The 21464-nt window shown below is 36.1% G+C and overlaps 2 protein-coding genes and 2 long non-coding RNA genes across 7 annotated transcripts; 1 reads left to right on the top strand and 3 right to left on the bottom strand.

The window, feature by feature from the left end:
- Positions 1 to 1035: 1035 nt before the first annotated feature.
- Positions 1036 to 2492, bottom strand: LOC110718190. Its single transcript, XR_002510846.1, has 2 exons — positions 1518 to 2492; positions 1036 to 1355 (listed from the first exon to the last, which is right to left on the bottom strand). It is a non-coding gene; the product is annotated as an uncharacterized LOC110718190 (long non-coding RNA).
- Positions 2493 to 4663: 2171 nt separating this feature from the next.
- Positions 4664 to 7259, bottom strand: LOC110717510. The gene is made up of 2 exons (XR_002510756.1): positions 7041 to 7259; positions 4664 to 5235 (listed from the first exon to the last, which is right to left on the bottom strand). It is a non-coding gene; the product is annotated as an uncharacterized LOC110717510 (long non-coding RNA).
- A 311-nt stretch (positions 7260 to 7570) lies between these two features.
- On the top strand, positions 7571 to 12504 carry LOC110717508 (disease resistance protein RGA2-like). Of its 4 annotated transcripts, XM_021896229.1 has the most exons (4): positions 7571 to 11113; positions 11223 to 11348; positions 11910 to 11934; positions 12072 to 12504. In XM_021896229.1, the coding sequence occupies exon 1, from the start codon at positions 7660 to 7662 to the stop codon at positions 11068 to 11070; it is 3411 nt and encodes a 1136-aa protein (XP_021751921.1). In that variant the 5' UTR covers positions 7571 to 7659; the 3' UTR covers positions 11071 to 11113; positions 11223 to 11348; positions 11910 to 11934; positions 12072 to 12504. The 4 variants fall into 4 exon arrangements, with proteins under 4 accessions (XP_021751921.1, XP_021751919.1, XP_021751918.1 ...); XM_021896227.1 differs by having other exon boundaries at positions 7571 to 11117; positions 11910 to 12504; XM_021896226.1 differs by having other exon boundaries at positions 11910 to 12504.
- A 2056-nt stretch (positions 12505 to 14560) lies between these two features.
- LOC110717421 (OTU domain-containing protein 6B-like) lies at positions 14561 to 21139 on the bottom strand. The gene is made up of 3 exons (XM_021896115.1): positions 20966 to 21139; positions 19711 to 19822; positions 14561 to 15698 (listed from the first exon to the last, which is right to left on the bottom strand). The coding sequence occupies exons 2-3, from the start codon at positions 19812 to 19814 to the stop codon at positions 14819 to 14821; spliced, it is 984 nt and encodes a 327-aa protein (XP_021751807.1). The 5' UTR covers positions 19815 to 19822; positions 20966 to 21139; the 3' UTR covers positions 14561 to 14818.
- Between the last annotated feature and the right edge of the window lie 325 nt (positions 21140 to 21464).

The following is a 21464-nucleotide window of genomic DNA, read 5'->3' on the forward strand; positions in this document are numbered from 1 at the left end:
AAAATTCAAAGTTAGTTGCAAATTAAGTGACAATTTTTTGTTCTCTAAAAAAATTACAAAATTTGTAATTAAGTCGACAAAAATACCCATCAATATAGACAATATTACTACAGTACAAAAATCATATAGTTGTGATAAGATCATGGTTAACAAATTATAATAAATGACCCACCTACAGTAGGTGGGTAGCAATATCAATAAAATTATGAAAAAAGAATATACAATTAAGAAAAAAAAATTTAAGTTTATCTCGTTGATTAATTGTTGTTGTTTATCAAATTGCAAAATTGCAAATAAATGCATAATTTTTGTTACTATCCATAGAAAACCCGGGGGTTTTGCCCCTAAACCGTTATTACTCCAAAATCACTACTTTGCTATTTCCTATAATTCATGCCTGTAATATTTCGATTTTTGCTTCTTAAGTAATGAATTATGTTCATCAAGGACATAAACTTGGAATCAAAATTATGAATATACAATTAAAGACGCAAATAAAAACACAACATTTGGTATCATACCCAAATATTTACACTTGTGCATTTGATATACCTCTTGCTTTTATCTAGACAATTATATTAGCCTATTGAGGCGTGCTCATGACTTTACTTGATACGAGGAAGTATAATTCCAAGGTTGTGAGACAAATGAATAGTGTCTCACAATGGTAATTTCGCAAATAAGAGGAAAAAAAAGTAAAACGAGTTGGTTTTTAGAGGGAAAAGAAAACGGTATTGTTCACAATGAAATATGTGGTTGTGGCATTCGTTGTTGCTCTGTTATTGCGTTTTTTAGTTGAAAATTATGGTTCAAGATTAGTGCTATGTTTCTCTTATTATGTACCGTATGAGTTCGTGTTTTAAACAAATATGCTAAGTTGATGTCGTTAATGTTGTTAATGTGAATGCTAAATAAAAATCCTATTGTCTAGCTTCTGTAGTACAACTTGTGGTGCTATTGTTCATGTTTGCTGAGCCAAATTGATTTGTGAATTCGTTACAAAAAACTAACAAAAATAAGAAATTAACAAATATATTTTAAACAATCCACAACATATTCATAACCTTAATAACAACCATAGTCTGATGGGTTTATAAATTTAAACAAGTCTAAGAACACCACTAGAAGATAATTCCATAACTACCTAAAAGGATTAAGACATAACAGTTTACTAAACAAACATCATAGAGTTCATCCACCAAGGGCCAGCTGCACCTTCGTTCCTCCTACACGGATTACACGGATAAGTGATCGTTGTCCGAATGAACAACTCCATCTTCATCCTCCTCTCTGTCTTCGTACCAATTTGAAGCCGGGTGGACTCGTTGAGGGGTTGAATTGAATTTTTCCCCTGGCTGGGACATTAAATAAAAAAGGACAAGTTATACTTAAATTATCAAACAAAGGAAAGTCATTGACATGGTATTATTTTATTTAACATCATTAATTGAAATGGTAACAATTAATTGCATTCATGTTTAACAAACAATTTAAAAAATAGAATTGGAATATAATACCTCAATAGCACCCCTGTAATTCACCCAAGGATACACATCAGACTTCTGCCAGATTAGCAGGACACTGTAGTAGCCATTAAAGTTTTCGAAACCATCAACCCTGTATAGACGTTGTAGCACGTCGCGAACGTACCCGAACAAAGCAGCGTCAGCTCTGGACTCCGTGATCAAAACGATTTCCAGGGAGAATGAATTGAACAACTTGTTAAACGTCTTCTTGAAAGAAGGATGGTTGACGTTCCTTGCATTCAAAGGACAAAAGTAGAACCCTTTGGGAAATTGGGAGCTTGGGGGATGTGGCCATCAGAGCCACACACAGAGATACGATGGTACCTAATCTTTCTTAGGGTTGTTTTGCAAGTGAATACATTTAAATTCACCAATTTCACCTTAGCATTGACTTCCAACACATGAATAGCAGCGATTTTGGCACATATGAAGATGTGGCTTTCTTTAAGAGGAAGGTGTAGATTGGAAGGTGCTCGGTCATGACAATTGGCTTACGATAAAAAAAATTGGGATCAAATCCATAGGTATGAAGGGAGCATCATCCACACCCATGGATTTTTGACATAAACACCTTGCGAATACCAGGACACCCTTGTGGAGATAGCCTTCAAGGTCGGACAGATCTGGAATATAAGCAGCCCTTACATCCAAATCTGCCACCTCCATAAGGGTGTCGGGGATGAAAAGTAGTGGTCTCATATTCAAGGGAATGGATAAGTTGGTCGCGTACGACACTAAACGGTATTGGTTCCATGTTAAGGAAGTAATCATCCCCATCATAATAGGTTAATTCATTGAAATTAAGCTTGGGTTCAAGAGTGGTTAAGAAAGGGCTGAATTAGAACACAGGTTCAACTAGGTGTGGGTGCATTAGCCTACCCCAAACATTGCGCATACTACTGAGACGAGTAGCCATGACTAAACTGAGTTCAGTGAGGTTAAGTTAGGTATACATTGGGTTTTGAAGAGGAGTTATTGCATGAATGACAATAGGAAGAAGACAGCTGAGTAAAAATCCCACCAAATCTGTTTGTACCTTTAAACCAATTCGAAAGTTGTTTTATTCTGTTCAACAAGCAAGCTGTCAAGCTGAAAACAAAAGTGGGTCTTGATAAGACAATTCATCACAGCAGCAAAATTTGTATTCCGGATATTATAAGTTTTTTGTCCTGTTAAACCAACACCTAATGCTCACTTCTTGGACTCTTTTAAAAATATTGTATGTTGTTGTGAACAAACCTTCGCCTTCTACTTGTCTACGAGTATAATTTTTCTACTCCTATACGACAATAGTGGAAATTATTTTGTCTTACAGGAGTATAAAAATTATACGAGTTAATCAGTAAATGATATGTTAATTTATAAGCGAAAAACGATATGTTAATTTATAAGATGGTAATTAACCGACTACACTAGCTGCTCGAGTTCTTCAAAACAAAAAACTACCATGGTAAATAATTATTTGTGAAGTGGTTTTCTAATTCTACACCTACAAGGCTACAATGCTACACAGCTGTTTAACCGACTCCCAGCATAGTCCAACTAGAAGAGCAACAGACCTGTCTGAAATGATTCAACAGTACTACACTTGGCTCAAGGCAACAATGACGAAGACTAGCACAACCTATTTCCTCTTACATAAATGAAGTAAGTATATGGAATATGTGTGGATAAGGTGGGTGGAGTGTAATTGTAGTCATATTTATTCCATGGTACACCTACAAGTCAAAAGAACTTTATAATTTTGAATAGAGGAAAAAATAATCTGTGAAAAAATAAATTATGCAATCCCCCATCATTGTACTAATGGATAACGTAATCCAATATAATCATGTAAATAATCATGGAAAAACTACTATTCTAAAGCCCGATTTTGACAGATTTTACAATGTAACTTCGGGGTGTATAAATACGACCCTTAGCTTCAGTTTTTAGGGGGCTTCTCTTCCCTTACTTTTCTTAGACCCTTATCTCTTAGTTAGTTCCTAAAACTCTCATTAACTAGCTTAGTTTCTTTCAAATTCAATCATTGAAGTAGATTAATTGAAGTTTGTATTCTCAATTTCAACATGTTTTCAACTTTGAAGCTTCATTAGTAATCTCTTTCCTCTATCTCTTACTCTTTATTTTCTATTTTTAATTGATTGATATTGTTAATTTCTTCTCTAATCTTGATTATTTGTTGTTGCATGTTCAATCTATTTTGTTCTTATATTTTTCTCAAATTGTTAGATTAATGTTGAATTTAGATATTGTTGTTAGGATGTTGAACACCATGTTTAGTGAGTAGTTAATTAGCTAGGGGTTGGGTGAAGACCCAACCAAGCCATTGGTTGATTGATTTTGTGCTTGCATGTTCATTTTAGGTTGATGTTTGATTGTTAAAGAATTGGTTAATTGCATGTGTAATTGGATGGCCACTTATTGCTCATGTATTCATTTCTATGCTTGCATTGAAAGATGAAGTTTAGTTGTGAACCTTTTCTTGTATGATTAAACCAAATTTCAATCTTGATTACGGTTCCTTGTTTAGATGATGTAGTAGTCTTAGTTGCGGTAATTAGGTGAGAAATCCCAATTACTTGTGCCTTAATGCTATCTTGGACCGATCAAAAGAGAAACCCGAGTAAGTAGTCTACTTCCCATCGTTAAGACTTGGTTGGCCTATCTTGTTAGTTGAGTTTGGTTTAGGAATGCTTAATATTGTGGCTTCGAAAGAAGGCAATGTTGAGTGTCCTTTCTATCACTCAATTTGTGTTCATGCTTGCCTATTGTTTTGATCCATTGGTTTGGTTGGTGTCGATTCCCATTTCCCCCTAGTGTTTTTCCTCATAGTAGTTAATTATATATTCAAAACCCTTAATTTGTGACCGAACTAGATTACAACCGTTTCATAATCTTGGTGTACTCATACCCATTCTCTGTGGATACGATCCTCTACTTACCCTAGACTTGTCTTAGGTTGGTTTAGGTAGAAATATTGTTTGGCTTAGTGTGATTGTCCAACGGCCGATTTATCCCTCTAGCACTCTGCAAACAACATTGGGCTATTGCAAGACAAAGCGCACTTATTAGCATTAGTCAATACCAAAATAACATAAACAATATACCCAGTAAACATTATTTCCCACTCAAAGTTCACTCAAAGTAGCATCATTTCACATACAAACAAGAACTAAAACTATAAATTACAAGTACTTCATAGATAAATACACCTTAAGCAGAGCATTTCTATACCTTCCCAATGTTCTCATAATGTGTCCGTAAGACTACACCATCAGTCATAACTCTATGTCCTTCTGTTTTAATGCCCTGAAAATAAACATTATATACCTTTTCACTGTTCAGAAATTGACACAAACAAAGTACTTACAACATGGTAGCCTTATCAACTACAACTTGTTTATGCCAACAAACCTTCTTATTCGCCCCACCATACAGTGACTTTCCTTTTCTCTTCCTACTCTGTCAATTCTCTTCAAATACTCCTAAATCATCACCTCCATAAATCCAGAACTTGAATCTGAACCACCCTCATTGCTCGAATGTTCAGATTCCTCATCCTCGTGATCCTCACCTTCTTCATAATTGTCGTCAACATCACATTTTGCCTTACGTTTACCAGTCATAGCCACATATTTCGATTGGCCCACAGGTTTGGGCTTTGATGAGGAAGCCACAGGTTTGCATACCTCCCTTTTTAATGGACCTTGAAAATGATCGGTCAAATTAGTTCAACACTTACACAATGGTCACTCCACCATATCATGGAATATTAAACAATAAATACTCACCCCCCCCCCCCCACTTTGTCCTATTCATTGAGCGCACAATTGACTTCTTCTTCATGACTACAATGTCACACTGCTCACAAATTGAAATCAAAATTAGATATTTCATGAAACTTAAGATATTAGTGATAAATACAAGACAATTCCAGGTTACTAAAGCATATCATATAAACCTCTATTTCATGAAACTTAAGTTGAGTCAAAGTTGCATCATTCCACATACAAACACATACTTCAAACCTTATCAATAGGATAGGTTACTAAAGCATAACAAATAAATGCTTATACAACCACTAAACAAAGCATAAGAATTCTTCGCAATAACAAAATACACAACCTTTATAATAGACAAACAAACCCAAACAATAATCAAAACTAAATCAGTAAGCCATAACGACACCACAATTGAAATCCAGATGGAACACCAAACACAACAAAAAGAGTGAGGCGCTACATAGAAAGATTTGACAACAACATACAGACATTGCCAGGTTTTTTACCAAATCATGCGACCAAAATTAATATTCAGAAATCCAGTTTTAGTATTTGGGGACCCTAATTGCAATCCATTTTCAACAAGTTTTAAGACCCACCACCAGTCCTAATTGCATCCCCTATTGCCAGATACTTACAAAACGATTAACACCACCTACAAAACCCACATTTCACTCTAGTAGAAAAAAAACCTTGCTTTACTAACTTTTCCGCGAAATTAAACCCTTATTGCGACCCATTGGCAAAGCCATTTACAACATGATTACTGCAACCTAAAAAAATCCCTATATGCAACCCATCTTCCCGATTACGAAACTTTAGGGGGAAAAAACCCCTTAATCTTGAACAATCCTTTCCTCAAAAACCCTCTTTACTCAAATTACGGATTATTATTAGTTTAAGCTTTTGTTAATACTCTTACTTTCTCTCTCTACACTTTTTCTCTCGATACTACTGAGTTTTATGCAATTCATTATTTCCATTAATTTTGGTAACGATTTCTTCCCTCTTACTTTCAGTAATTTAATTGCTTTGCCTTAAATATGTCTTGCTTTATTGCTTTGATTAGTGGAGATTTAATTATGTGTGAGTAGTTTAATTCTAGGGTTTTTGGGGATCCATGAATAATATGAAGGGGTAATTTATTATTGTTAATTATTAATGTTTGATTGATTTCCTATTGATTTATTTAATGCTATGCAATTAGATTAGCTGGTTTAATTGTATGAGTTTTGCAATATTGATTCGAGAGATGAGAATTAATGTTTAGGCGTAGTTTCAATAGGCGCGTTAACCTATAAATGGTTAGGTCAAGATTCGCGAGATGCGATTTAACACCGGTAGATTAATTATGTGATTATAATACATAGCGAAAGTCCTTTATAATCTGATTAATTTATGCATTGATAATTGATTGTTATGTTTTACCCTGGAGTATAATCCGTTATAATCCTTTCCTCAAAAACCTAACCACCTTTACTGACGTTTCCCCCCCCCCCCCCAATTAAACCCTAATTACAACCCATCTTCCCAATTGTGAAACTAAATTGCGACCCATCTTCCCAAATTGCGACCCATCTTCCCAAATTGCAACACTAAATTCAAGCATTTAAGAAAAAATAACCCTAACTTTGACAATTCCAGGTAAAACCCTAAGTTAACAACGATTACAGGTAAAACCCTGACAATTTCATTTCAAATTTCAACACTTAAACATATAATTGCGTACCTGTTCCAACAATGGAGGGAGTGTGTGTACAATTTCGAACACTTTCTACTGCTTCACTACCTTCAATTTGGAGATGGATGGAGATGGAGACGGGGAGAAGCTCGAAAATTATGAATTCATCGAGGAGAGAGATAGAGAATTCATCGAGGAGAGAGAATGACAACAATTTCAAACACAGAGACCGAGTTTACTTTTTGGTGGAGAGAGAGAAACATATGAGACAACTTTTTTCATAACGGGATGCTTTATCTCGAAACGGCGAATCCAAGTGGCAAAATTCAAAATAGATATTAAAAGACCCTTTTGCCCCTGCGAGACAAGCCTGAATGTCTCGCAACCCTCCGTTTGGAACGCCTCTACTCAATACACCAATTGAGGAGGTACTAGTACGAGACTTAAACTAAGCACATGGAATCAAACTATACAATAGTCCTTGCATTTTTATACTAATCATTCTATTATTTGAATGAATCTATGACAGTGTTTCAACACCTTTTGCCTTTAAAGTACATTATCGGTTCCATCACATTTGTGTGGTTATAAAATAAACCCATTACAAGTAATATCTGCCATAACAAACACTCTTTCATTGTCTGAGCTCATTTCTGAAACCAAAAATATGGATCTTGGAACCGCGTTGTCCGTTGCTCAAACTCTGTTTGCTTCTCTTCAATGTTCGCAGCTCAAAGAATTGAGCTCCTTTTTTGGCGTTGGGTATAAATCCCAACTTGAAGACCTCCAAGAGACTGTCTCCACTGTCAAGGCTGTGCTCCAAGATGCTGAGATCAAGCAGGACCAGCTTTCTTCTGAAGCACAACTCTGGATTCAGAAGCTCAAGGATGCTGTTTATGATGCTGACGATTTGTTCGATGAGTTCGTCACTCTTGTTAAGCAAAAGCAGCTCATCAAGGGTCAGAAACTCTCCAAAAATGTGAGTCTCTTCTTTTCTCGTTACAATCCTATCAAGATGGCTCACTCTATGTCCCAAGAGGTTAAGAAAATTCGGAGGAAGTTTGATGCTATTGCCAATAATCACTCTCAATTTGGCAGTAGTATTGATCCTCAGCCTATCAGGAGGAGGAGGGAGGAGACATGTTCTTACATCTGTGAGGGTAGTATCATTGGGAGAGAGGATGACTTGGAGGAACTTGTAGGTCATCTGTTGAATTGTTCAACCATTCAACAAGATGTTTCTTTCCTCACTATAGTGGGAATCGGAGGATTGGGGAAAACTGCTCTTGCCCAACTGGTGTATAATGATCCAAGGGTCACAAGTGCATTCCCATTGAGGTTGTGGACTTGTGTCTCTGATCATGATCAGGAGCAGTTGGATGTGGAAAGTATACTTCGTAAGATTTATGCTTCAACTGGTCAAACGCATGAGGAATCTACCATAGAAAGGTTACAAAGCAAACTTCGAGAAAAATTATCAAGCAGCCAATACTTGCTTGTTTTAGATGATGTATGGACTGAGAATCGCAATCACTGGCTTAAGCTTGTAGAGTTCTTATTGGGAGGCCAGAGGGGAAGTTGGGTTGTGGTAACAACACGGTCGCACAAGACAGCCCAAATTGTAGGGGGTGGTAAAAAATATGAGCTCCAAGGGTTGTCAAAGGAGAATTCATGGTCCTTGTTTAAGAAAATAGCATTTGGATCAGAACAATTAAGCCCTCACGAAGATTTGTTGAAGATTGGCCGAGAGATTGTTGAAGGATGTGCCAGTGTTCCTCTTGCCATAAGAGTGGCAGGGAGTCTTCTGTATGGTCAAGACAAGAGTAGATGGATATCATTTCAGGAGATTGGGTTATTCAACTTGAGAGAAAGCCAAAAGGACATCATGCCTATACTCATGTTTAGTTATCATCAACTTGAATTGCCCCTCAAAAGTTGTTTCACATACTGTGCATTGTTCCCAAAAGACACTGTCATAGAGAAGGAGTTGTTGATAAGCCTTTGGTTGGCACAGGGCTACGTTGTTCCGTTAGATGATGGTCAAAGGTTGGAAGATGCTGTTGAGGAGTATTTTACTATTCTGATGCGGAGATGTTTTTTTCAAGATGTAGAGCATGATGAATATGGTGACATTATTTCGTGTAAGATACACGATCTAATGCATGATATTGCTCAAAATGTAGCAGGGAAGGAAATTTATTTTGAAAATTCTGTAACAGACATTATGGATAGAGAAGTCCGACATATTTCCCATGTACGAAGTTGGACATCCGTTCGTTCTAAGACCCACATTCGTTCCTTACTGGATTTTCGTGCATGGTATTTTCGTGATGTGATTGACGAATCTTCCTTGAAGGCATTAGTAGCAAATTGGAGGTTTTTGAGGGTGTTGGATTTGAGTAAGTCACGTATAGAATGTTTGCCGCACTCAATAGGTGAATTGTTGCATTTAAGATATTTAGATCTCTCATACAATCGTGTGCTGGATGTGCTTCCTCAATCAATTACCAAGTTATATAATTTACAGACATTGAAATTATGTGAGTGCAGACAATTGAAAGAGTTACCAAAAGATTTGATGAAGTTGGTTAACTTGAGGATATTAAAGATAATTGATTGTGTTAGCCTGACTAATATGCCAAAGGGCTTGAGTAAGTTGACTTGCCTTCGTGTGCTGAGTATGTTTGTAATGGATGGATCAAAGGCAAGTCAGAAGCAATGGTTTGATCAACTGGGGGAGCTAAAAAGACTTAACAGCCTGAAAGGTGATCTTTCTGTCAGAATCAGATTTTTTGAAAATGCCAGAGCAGTTAAGGAAGATATAGATAGGGAAGGAGCATATTTGAGGGATAAGGAACATCTCAAATTTATTAGAATAAGCTTTGAGATTAGGGGGAATGATGAAGAAGCAAGGAGATTAATGGAAGAGCTGCAACCACATCCGAATCTCAGGGGATTACAGTTGCGAAATTGTGTTGGCATGAGAATGCCGAGTTGGGCTTGGGAAAATAAGTTGGCGACCTCTCTCCCTAATCTTAATATATTGGATTTTTTAGACTGCTGGATGGAGGACTTGACATGCCTGGGAAATCTGCGTCATTTGGAATTCCTTAAACTTTCCCGCTGTCGGAAATTGAAGTACATTTTTGAAAAGAGTGCATTAGCAGGTGGCAGTGATCCAAATGGATTATTTCCCCGCCTGAGAAAGCTGGTTATGGACTACCTTCCACAGTTGCAAGGATGGACAAATATAGGGGAGGGGGTGGGAGATAATAATCATATTAACAGCAGCTTCAGCATGGCACCAATACCACTTCCTCAATTGACGTTTTTGTTCATATCAAATTGCCCAAATTTAATATCGATTCTGCTATGTCCCAACTTAGTAGAACTACATATCTATTGGTTCAATAAAAGACTCCAAATAATTACGAAATTGGGGAATGAAAAGGCGGATGCAAGTGGCAGTACTACTGGTTCTTCAAATGTTATTTCCAAACTCAGGGAAGTTTGGCTAGATGATGTTCTATGGCTTAATTCGTTTCCCAGAGAAGTAATTCAGAGTCTTGATGAGCTGCGTATGTCGTCTGAGTTGGAGAGTTTGAAAGAAGCTGGGGATGTGTTCAGTAGCTGCTCGTCTTCCCTACGATCCTTGAGAATCGAAAAATGCCGCAAATTGAGGAGTGTTATTTCTGGAGGATTGGAACATCTCACTGCCTTGCAGGCTTTAACAATCTCTGAATGCCCAAATGTAAATTTATTGGGAGAAGAAGAGGGAATGAACACTATTGGCATGCCATGGCCATCCTTTTCTCACTCCCTCCGTAACTTGACATTGGATAATCTCCCACAGCTTGTGGATCTTCCAAATTGGATGCAATCTTTGGCAGCCCTCCAGACCCTCCATATTGGGCGTTGCTCGGGATTGGAATGTATGCCGGATTGGATGCCTAAACTGACTTCCCTCAGGATACTTCGACTCTATGAATGTTCAAAACGCCTCAAGGAAAGATGCCAACAACCCACTGGGGAAGACTGGCCTCACATTCAACACATCCCCTCCATTAAACCGATATGATAATGCCCATCCAAAGAAACAAAGTTTCTGCAGAATTGCTGATGTAGGTGATATATTCAACCTAATGGAGATAATCCTTCGGATATGATATTATGGTATATCAGGTTTATCTAATCTTGACTTAATGCTGTATATTAAATTCTGTATTACAGGTTATGATCTTCACTTGGGTTCAGAGGCTTTGATTTGCTCGTTAGTATACAGAAAACCAGATTTGCACACATTCGTCGTACCCAGACCTGAAATCAAGTTTCAGAGAAGCTCAGTTCCACGTTAAGGTGAACCAACTTCTTATGACCCATTTACCTATTGATGTAGCGAACTGGAATCTCTCACAATTTGGCAGGGGTTATGCTATTTTCTGATTACCTTTCCATATTCTATGACTTATAATATTGGTCAATTAAGTAATGCTTTTCTTTCCTGTGTTCAGACTTTAAATTGAAATAATACATATTATATATTTTCAGCCATTAGGTCTAATATGAATTAGATACGATTATTGAACAAACTACAAATTTTTTCATTTGAGCAGCTTTGGATGCATAATGCCCACTCTCATTAGCTACGGATAGAATAATGGAGTAGTTACAGTTTCTGAATACAAATATTAAGTATTAGGAATCAGAGGCAAAATATATATAAGCTCCATTGCATATACATGTGTTTTTCTTTTATAAATGTCTAGGAAGAATGTATCTACTTCTTTATATCATCATTTTGCAGCAAGATTAGTCCCTGATAATTGGGTGGAGCATACTTTTGTTTACTAGTTAATCAGATGGGTGTATTTTTTTTATTTTATTTTATTTTTTTCTTTTTTTTTTTTTTTTTTTCAGTTTGGAGGCTGGAAGGGAGTATAGGGTATGCATAACGTCAAAATCTTCGGTGAAAAAAAAAGTCACAGCTGATAATTAGTGAACAACCTTACCTTTCAGAGTTTAGATCTTTGTGTGATAATTTGAATCTTCACTTAGCCTCACCCTTTTATTTGCTTGCAGAGTACAGATCGACGAGGACTTGAATGCATTTGTTGGTCTGTCCTACTCAACCGGAATACAAGATCCATGTTATACTCATTTGCCAACATGCCAAGATGATCTCTTACTGTAAATGGCAGCACTACATCCAGCTTGAAAAGTTCATTCTCTGTCCTAGACCTCGCGACAACTTTTATGGCTATTACAGCAAACTCTTTTGGTCTGTCTTCAGTATGTGTGTTGGTGTATCCGCTTAAATATTCTTCCTTTTTACAGTACTATTCTCACTATATTGGTTTGCCAAGTGAAATATTCTATGGCTACTTTCATATTTATTACAGTATCACTATGCTCAAATTTATCACTCAATCAGCAACTTCTTTGTCTCTTGATTTTGCTAGGAGATTGGTTTTACGGCTCAACCTGGAAAAGTTTGTGCTACTTATCTGTTTAATTTTCTAGGTTTCATAACCCTTATGTAGAATATGCAAAAACGAAGCAATAATCACAGTAACAATTAAGTCAATAATTATGTCTGGAAACATGCACGGTAAATGAACAGGAGAATAATATACGAGGAATTTTATTACATAAGTTGCTTGGATACGTTATTATGTGTAGTTTTAATAAACTAATAAAAGGCAATGGTTACTGGTTCATGTCCATGTCGGACATATTGTTTGGATATGATAGTAAATGTAGTCTTAGTAAACAAAGTAGCTTAGTAAAAGTCAATAGCCACCAGCTTACGTCCATGTTAGACACATGTGGATACAAAACATGAAAAAAATATATATTATGAAGTACTACCTCCGGCCCTAAATGTTTTTCCCTTTTGGTGAAACATCAAGGGAATTAAGGTTTGAAAGATAAAGTTATGAAACTACATTGGGAAAGATAAAACCCCAATAATTTGTAAGGAAAGTAGAGAGATAAAGTAAGAAAAATTACGTTAGAAAAGATAAAAGCCTCAATCATTATTGCAAAAATGAGGTAAAATAAGATAAAGTATATTAAGAAAGATAAAACCCAATCATAATTTAAGTTGAAAAAAGTGAAATGGAAAGAACATTTAGGGGCACTAAAAATGGCAAATGGAAATACATTTGGGGACGGAGGGAGTATTATGTAAGTTAATTGGATATATTAGTAAATGTGGTCCTACTAAACTAATAAAAGCCAATGGTGAACCGCTCATATCCATGTTGGACACACCTGGTCGGCTGGTTGCAAGAAAAATGAAACTTGAGATAAATATAAATTTATTATTTCATATTATATAAGTTGCTGAAATATATTAGTACTCCCTCTATCTCTTAATTTTTGCTATACATACTTTTCTTATTGGAGTGTTCCTTTTTATTTTGCTCTGTACCATATATATAAAGACCACCATTTTCCTCTCACCTATGGCCAAAAAATAAGGAGACGGAAGGAGTAAATGCTGGTCTTAGTTCATATGAGCCATATAGAAGTTTGATACATGTGGATGCATTGATTTTGAAGGTTACATATACTCGTGATTTGAGCATCAAATTAACCAAGGGGGGGTATATCAATCTATCCACTAAAAACACACACAAGCAAAATAAAACAGAGTTGAGTAATATTTGTGGCAAAGATGATGAAGCGAAACAATTATAATATGGTTTTTCTACTTATAATCCTTGCCATCGTTTTGTTGACAACCATTTGTGTACCAGCAGTTGCCCAAGGTGTCGCTGCAGACTCTAACAAGGGTTTTCCCCAGGGTTTTCGTGCACTCGACTGCCCTTGTTATCCGATTTGTGTTTGCAAGGGATTTTATTCTATATTTGGATAGTATTTGGATTGACATTTGATATAAGTTGACTAGTAGGCTACTGCTATGTTCCAAAGGATGCCCTCTGCCTTCGTCTGTTTGTTGTTATTTCCCTTTTTATTTGCACTTTTCGCTTTAATGGCCTAGCCAAGTTTTAATATTTTCCTACGGGTCAACCCAGAAGGTAAGATTAAGGTTAAGGTTAAACTAATCAAAATTCGAGCATAAATTAACAAGGAAAGAGCATTTCTATCCACCAAAATACACCTAAAAGCAAAATTACACCCATTAGTGCGACAGCAGTTGCCCAAGTTCAATGTAAGGGAAACCTAAAAACTCATTAAAAGCTTTCTATAAATAGTCACTGCATCTAATATGTGCTGCTTCTTGGGCGTGTCATGGGGAGGCCATCGCCAGGCCGGGGATACCAAGGTTTAGCCACAATCCATGTGTGGAGTATGTTGCAGCAAGTTACTTTTTGGTACTTTATAATCGTCACTATGTCACAAGCTGAGAAATCAAAACTAACTGGCCATCACTATAGTCACTACAAGCTGAGCAGACCAATATTGCTTTACATCTCTCTAACCTTAGCAGAGAGCTTCATCTTTCCCAAAGTTCATGTGCTCAAACAAGATAAAAGAAAATTATTGCATACTAGATGTGTGCAAGATGGTCTCACCAAAGAATTGCTTACAAAGAAACACGATAAAAAAAATATGGCAATAACTGATTATTGTATCAAAATTTAAAGGGTATCAAATATCCAAGCAGATCAAACTTGAAGTGTATCAGTATCAGTATGTATGGTATTAAAAAATGCAACAGAAATACTATCACTCTTGAGTTCAACAATGGAGTTCAATGTGCACTCCTAATTCGCTTACTTTTTCTCTCATACAAAAAGAGAAGGGGAAAAAAAAAAAATTCAATCTCATAAGTTTGCAGGGATAGCTAAATGATTTTGTTATAAACTGGGAACCACAGAATTATAATGCTCACCCAGACCAAACGCATGCTTGTGGTACGATAGCTTGATACAAGAGTTCAATGAAGTAGAAGAACCATCAGTCTTGTACTCCTTGCCCATTTCAACATCAGGGAAGGACCCTGAAAATATAATTATATGTTTCTTCAAGCAATGTGTCAAGGCACCAAGCTCCAGTTGCCCACCCCAAGCTGCTGTTGTTTCCACCTCGCGACAGTAGTTTTCAAATCTCTGCGCCAGAGAATCATCTGACTCTCCTTCAACCTCATTCTCTGATATGAAAAAGGGGAGAAATTCAGAGACATGATCACGCATATAAGAAGCGGCCATCTCTCGAAGCTGCTGGAAATTGTAAGGTGAAGAACCTCCTGACAAGTGAGCTAGCTGATCCTCCACAGCACGATAAAGGCAGTGGCCATCAGGTTTTATATCATTGATGGTCAATCCAAGTGGGTCTAGCTTCTTCTCCAATAACCCATCTTCAATCACTCTATCACTTGTGATGTTGCTTTGTTCCTCTTTTATTCTTTGTTCCCTTGCAGCTTCTTGCTGAGCTCTTTTCTCACGTCTCTTAACACTTTTACTAGGCTTGTGATTATCAGCATTACTGGCCACAGATACTCCAGCAATTGCTTTGACAAGTGTGTCAAGGTTTCCTCTGTCATTTCCATTGCCAATCGTGCTGATATTATAGCCCAGTGAAGAAAGTTCCTGTGCATGTTTATCTCTAAGATTGGCAGATAGTTTGGCTACTTCCTCCTCAACTTGCTTTTTCTTTGCTTTCTGTTCGGCTTTGCTACCTTTAGCTGCAGCCTTTTTCATCTCAACCTCTTTGTTCTGTAGCTGGGTAATTTCTTTCCTGAAAATTTACAGAGTATTTGAAAAATGACAGTGAGATAACATTCTCTGAGCCACAGTTTGTACACCCCAAAAGAAGGTAAACTAAATCTACTCCTTGTGTCAAAAAAATAAAAAAATAAAAAAATAAAATACTAAATCTACTCCCAACAAAATAAAGTAAGGTTAAAAAACATATACCTGCTTTCTGTAATCAAGAACAATATCCCCCCCCCCCTCCCCAAAACAACAACAACAAAAAGCGTGCCTAAATGACCAATAATAAGAAACAGAGTCAGGTCAAAACCCAAGTATAAGTATGCTGATATGCTAGAAATCTAGGATTAAGGCATTACTCTCATTGGTTATTAATTTACTACCTCCGTTTCATATTATTTGCAACGTTTTGACATAAACTATGAGTAGAAGATGTCTAATCGTTGCAAATAATATGAAACGGAGGTAGTATTTAGGATTAAGAATACAACCCTACCCACTAACCTCCTACCCTTCTCCATGTTAGAACAATTGTGTCAACCAGCCTCCTTGACGATTCACAAAGGACCACCGGTGCTAACACCATCGCTGACATAACCACCACTGCTTACACCGCTACAACCTACACCACCATGGAAAAATCAACGCCACACCACCGCTTATGCCACCACTACAAGACTATCACTACAATTGGGAATAAACAAAATCAAAATAAACACCAACTCAGATAAAACTAATACCAGCTCTAAACACATACAAAGCACAAAAAAATGCTCTTAGTAATAATGCATCTTTCTCTCATCCCCATCACCACCATACCCATCTATATAGAGAAAAGAGATGAGAGAGAAATTCCCACCGTCGATTGTCAAGCACAAGCATTTTTTTTTTTTTAATAACATTCAAGGGCAAAGAGGTTGGATTTGGCTATGGTGATTTTAATATCCGGCCAAATTCAACCACAGTGGCCTCAATTTTGGTAACCTGTGTGGTTGTGATGCAAAGGAAAGAGAAGAGGTGGAGGTGGAGGTGGCTGTAATGAGGAAGGTTGGACGTTGGCAGAGATGGAAGGACAGAGGAAGTATAATATACTTCCGCTTTTTTTCTCTTTCTTTTTTCTTTTTTTTTTTTTTTCTTTTTTAGGAAGTATAGTTGGCCCCAAATCATTTTAGGAGTAATGCTTTGTTGTTGTTGCATGGTTATGCTTTCCGATTACACTCGATTCCTTTTGTTTTTACACTTTTACTTTATTCCTAATTTGTCCTTATAAAACACCTCTCTTTCCTACAACACTACCTTTCCTACTTTTCCAGTTGCAACACTCTCTTTCCTATATTTCTTACACATGCCCCACTACCCACACTCTCTCATACTCTCAGTGTACATACATAGTAATTAATACCATCATAAAAGAATGGAGATAGTATTATTTTGAAGCATCATATACAATTTTAAGGAAATCCTCAAATTGGTCCCTTGAGATAAAAGAAAATTTCCACTTTGTAGAACTATATTTTGCATATATTCACTATGGTAAGCTAAGATACTAAAAATCAGTGACACTAAACCTCTACAAAAATTTATGAAGTTAAAAAATGTCGTTAAGGTTTACTTTTAGAAAGGCAAAACTGGCCTCAATGACACCAACTATAGCATGGGTGCATAAAGAAGCACAACCTCAAACAGGAGCACTTTGGACCACAAACTATGCACCACACTACCCTAGTGGTTGTAGGGAGTCACAAATAGTGTTGTCTATGTCACACCTTGCATCCCCTTCAAGTTGTACAACTCTTTACACCCAAATATAGTGGGTGTCTTTGAGGCCATACTTTTCTTTCAAACCAATGAATGAAAAGGTTAGCACTTTGAAAACCTTTGATTTCCCTTTTATCCTTTCATGATCCAACTTGTGAGATTCCAAATAAAATCTTGCATAACAAGTCACTTTTTAACAGATTTTTTAATGGTATTTGTGTCAGGTCAGATTAATTATTTTTACAATCTGGGACGACAGAAGTGGAGCTACTACTACAATCTGTGGAACTCAAGGATTACCAAAGTAAAACTGTTATTAGTATTACGAAATCAGGTCACCAAAGTGAAACGTTGGCATAACTCAAAAGTACCAAAATGGAAAAGTATCGGACTTCATATATTTTCACGACAGAGTCAAAAAGATAATGACAGCTGTTTCCAAAAACAGACTAGAAAAAATTACTTTAGATAGTCACCAAAGACTTCATAACATTCATGACCCTACTGATTCAAATAGCTCAGTGAAACAACCTTACAAACCCTAATTAGAATGCTACGAGACATTCTATTCCTTAATAATTTATAAAGCAAAGACATGAATTAGGAATGCTATGATATACAAAATGACATATTCACCTACTTACATTACCTTGGATATGTCACATATAAAATTAGTAACTAATAAGTGATATTTATTCATTATAGATGATTATATTTTCAAAAGTCAGCACTTCTATTTTTAATGATGACAAAATATGAAGCTACTATCTCTTCTCCAAATTAAGGAATGCCAATAATGAACATGTGAAAGAATCCAAAGAGAATAGACGGGCACATACTCCCAACAAACCCAATTTGATTATCTGAAAGGGGCTGCCAAATGAAGAAAAGACTTTACAGAATTGCCAAGGGAACATGCTTCTACTTTTCATAATAGAATTAGAGAATAATGTGGGATATCCAACAACAAATAGCTTGCAAGGGGCCAATGACTTTGGTAGAGAGAAGATTTAAACCTAAACTTGCTCAATTCTAATAAGCCAGGCATCGCAAAACACAAAATATTGCTCAAAGCAATATATGTGGTAGTCAAAACATTACTTAAAGCAATTCCTGTGGTATCATACAGATAAGAAAAGCAGGTATACTCTGAGCATAAGACTACAGCCACATGTTCTCTAGGTTAATTATTCTACACTATGAGTCCACGAACCACAAAATGTAAGGATTTACACAGTATAGTAACTAACGTCCAGTCACCACATTATAAACCAAACTATCAGCGTAAATATGTTACATGAACTCTTCATTTCACCTCAAGTACTCATGTCAGACCCTCGACACTCGGACATGGGTATGACACTTGGACACTCACTTTTGGTTCAAAACCATGGATTTTTTCACAAAATAGCCGAGTCGGACGCTTAGACACATACCCGTGTCGGACATGGGTACCCGAGTCCATGTAACATAGCATAGCATAATGATCAATCCCAAAAAAAAAAAAAAAAAAAAAAAGGGTACTAATTTACCCAATATCCATAATCTAGGAAAGCATCTGGATAGATCAATATCTTGAAAGTGTAACAAAAAAACAGACATTTAAAGAAAAGGCTTAGTACATCAGATAGCTTTCAAAACCATAACTCGAAAATGTAAATGCTCCAAACACTTCAGTTATAGTGCCTCAAGAAGACTACCTTGATTCAAAGAATGATCGACAAGATTGATAGCTTCACACATCAGGTACGGTTTGTATTGATGTAGCTCCTTCCAAAGGTAAATTCTATATCGGTCTGTGTTAATTAAATATTCCTCACCCTCTTTGTTCTAAGGGACTCTAGTACTCTACAATTCACTTATATAAGAATATGGTCCATCAATCCAAAGTATGAGGTAAAATATTGGACTAGTTTACTAAAACAATTTAGTGAATTACTTTTCTGTACCGAAACAACGTATTGACATAACAGAATGTATACGATTTTAATACGTCCATAATAAAGGAAAATTCTCTTCTGAGATAAGGTATTAAGATAAGGTCACAAGGACAAGGCAACTAAAGAGTTACACAGGACATAATTAAAAAGCATACAATAAGCTTCTGCATCTATCATATACGAAGTATGTAATCCCAGCAAAATGATCTACTAAGTAAAATGGTCGTTTGTCACTAAAAGAGCACCTATTCAAATAACTAAATATATAACACATAAGAGACTAACATCCTATCTATTGCTTAAATTGTTAATGGAATAAAGAAAAATTTATGGATTTACCTGTGCCTTGAAAGCATTTCATCACGGGTTTCCTTTTTCTCCACAGGTAGATTATCAAGGTTTTCTTGAGCTTCCGCAACCTCTATCTCATGGCTACCCTTCATCTTTTGACCTGTGCAACAGAATGTTTAGTTTACCCAAGGTCTATGTGCCAAAACTAAAGAGATAGAAAGACTGGAAGACAAGTATGAATAACTGATAAAAACTTGGATGAGTAATGATTGATGTAAATAAATACTAAATCAGTTCTCTCATTCAAAAATGGAGCTAAAGAGGTATAGTTCATGCATATAACTTGGTTAATCTATGATAGTTTCATTTATAATCAATCATCATACCTATAGTACATTGTGACATTCATGTAAAAAATTTGCTGAAGCTATCTAATTAACAACAAAAACCAATAGAAGTAGATGGTTATATATTATAAACATGTATAGGGCCGAGCAGAGCCGAGCTCGGTAATTAAGCTAGCAGTTAAACTTGATCAAACTTGTATTCCCAAGTATTAATTCGTGCTAAAATAAAGACCAACCTATCATTCTATTAATCGGAACCACAATTCTACTAGCTTAACACAAATATGCTTATACAATAAGCAAACATTTATTGAGATTAACCTGCTCTTAATCTGAACTAGGTAACATCCTCTTCTTAATCACCTTAAGAACCCTTTTGAATTAAATAATAACTTAACTATAAGAATATTATGAGTAAATATTAAAAACTCATCAATGTGCTTCAAAAACATCTAGAAAAAAATAAATAAATAAATAAAATAAAATAAAATAAAACTTTCTTATAACAATAATGTAATGATGTACCCATAAGATTATTATGAGTAAATATTAAAAACTCATCAATGTCATCATAAATATGCCAGATTATTCTAAATTCCATAAACTAATAATGATTAATGACACAAAAAATGTAGAAAACAAATCTAAAATCTGTAATTTCATAGGAGAACTGTCCCTGAGCCTGCAACACATTAGCAACCAAATTTGACTATATTATCAAATTAGGCTTGAAAAATCAAGTTAAATTCTTCTCGCATAAGCATACGAATAGCACAAATCTAGTAACAACTCGCTAATTATATTGTTTCATAATTACAGTAATTATAACCAATAGTTCAATAATCCACCTTAGAAGAACCCTAAATTGACCATATTGACAATTAAATTAACTTTATAAACTAAATACTATAATTAATATTCGATGCTAATAAAATAAAGAAAAAAAATTATCTTACCTCGGAAGTTACTTCAATGGAGGAGAAAAAGCTCAGAAGCCGCTTCAATGGAGGATTCAGAGCACGCTTCAATGGAGGAGAGAGAGGGAGGGCTGCAACGACGCAGCGGAAACGTGATAAAACTCCAAAGGGTGAAAAATTTATTCTTGGTTCGTATTTTAGGTTCCGGGTAAACGGTATTGAAAACTGGATACTCCCTCCGTTTTTTTTAGTGGATTACTAAACATCGCCCGCAAATCTCCACATAAAGCCCACAAAATTAGAGTGAAATGACACTTTTGCCCTCAAAGTAAAAAAAAACACAATTTCTTCTCTCTATTCTCTACTTCCACTTTCTCTCTCTAAAAAACTTTCCGAGCGATGTCGAGGCGGCCGGCAAGGAAGTGGCGGCACCGGCGGCGGGTGGACGGCGGTTTGCCGGCGAGGAGGTATTTTTTATTAATTTTGTTTTTAAAAAATAAAAAAAAAAGTTTGGAGGCGGTGGCGGCGCCAAGGCCAG

This window comes from Chenopodium quinoa, unplaced genomic scaffold (genome assembly GCF_001683475.1).
Source record: "Chenopodium quinoa cultivar QQ74 unplaced genomic scaffold, ASM168347v1, whole genome shotgun sequence".
Taxonomy (NCBI): domain Eukaryota; kingdom Viridiplantae; phylum Streptophyta; class Magnoliopsida; order Caryophyllales; family Amaranthaceae; genus Chenopodium; species Chenopodium quinoa.

Bases quoted from the DNA above. Each gene is read 5' to 3' on its own strand.
- LOC110717508 (XM_021896227.1), top strand. From the start codon at position 7,660: ATGGATCTTGGAACCGCGTTGTCCGTTGCTCAAACTCTGTTTGCTTCT.
- LOC110717421 (XM_021896115.1), bottom strand. From the start codon at position 19,814: ATGAAGGGTAGCCATGAGATAGAGGTTGCGGAAGCTCAAGAAAACCTT. The intron at 15,699-19,710 runs GTAAATCCATAA...GTAAATTTTCAG, and splicing joins GAAATGCTTTCAAGGCACAG to GAAAGAAATTACCCAGCTAC.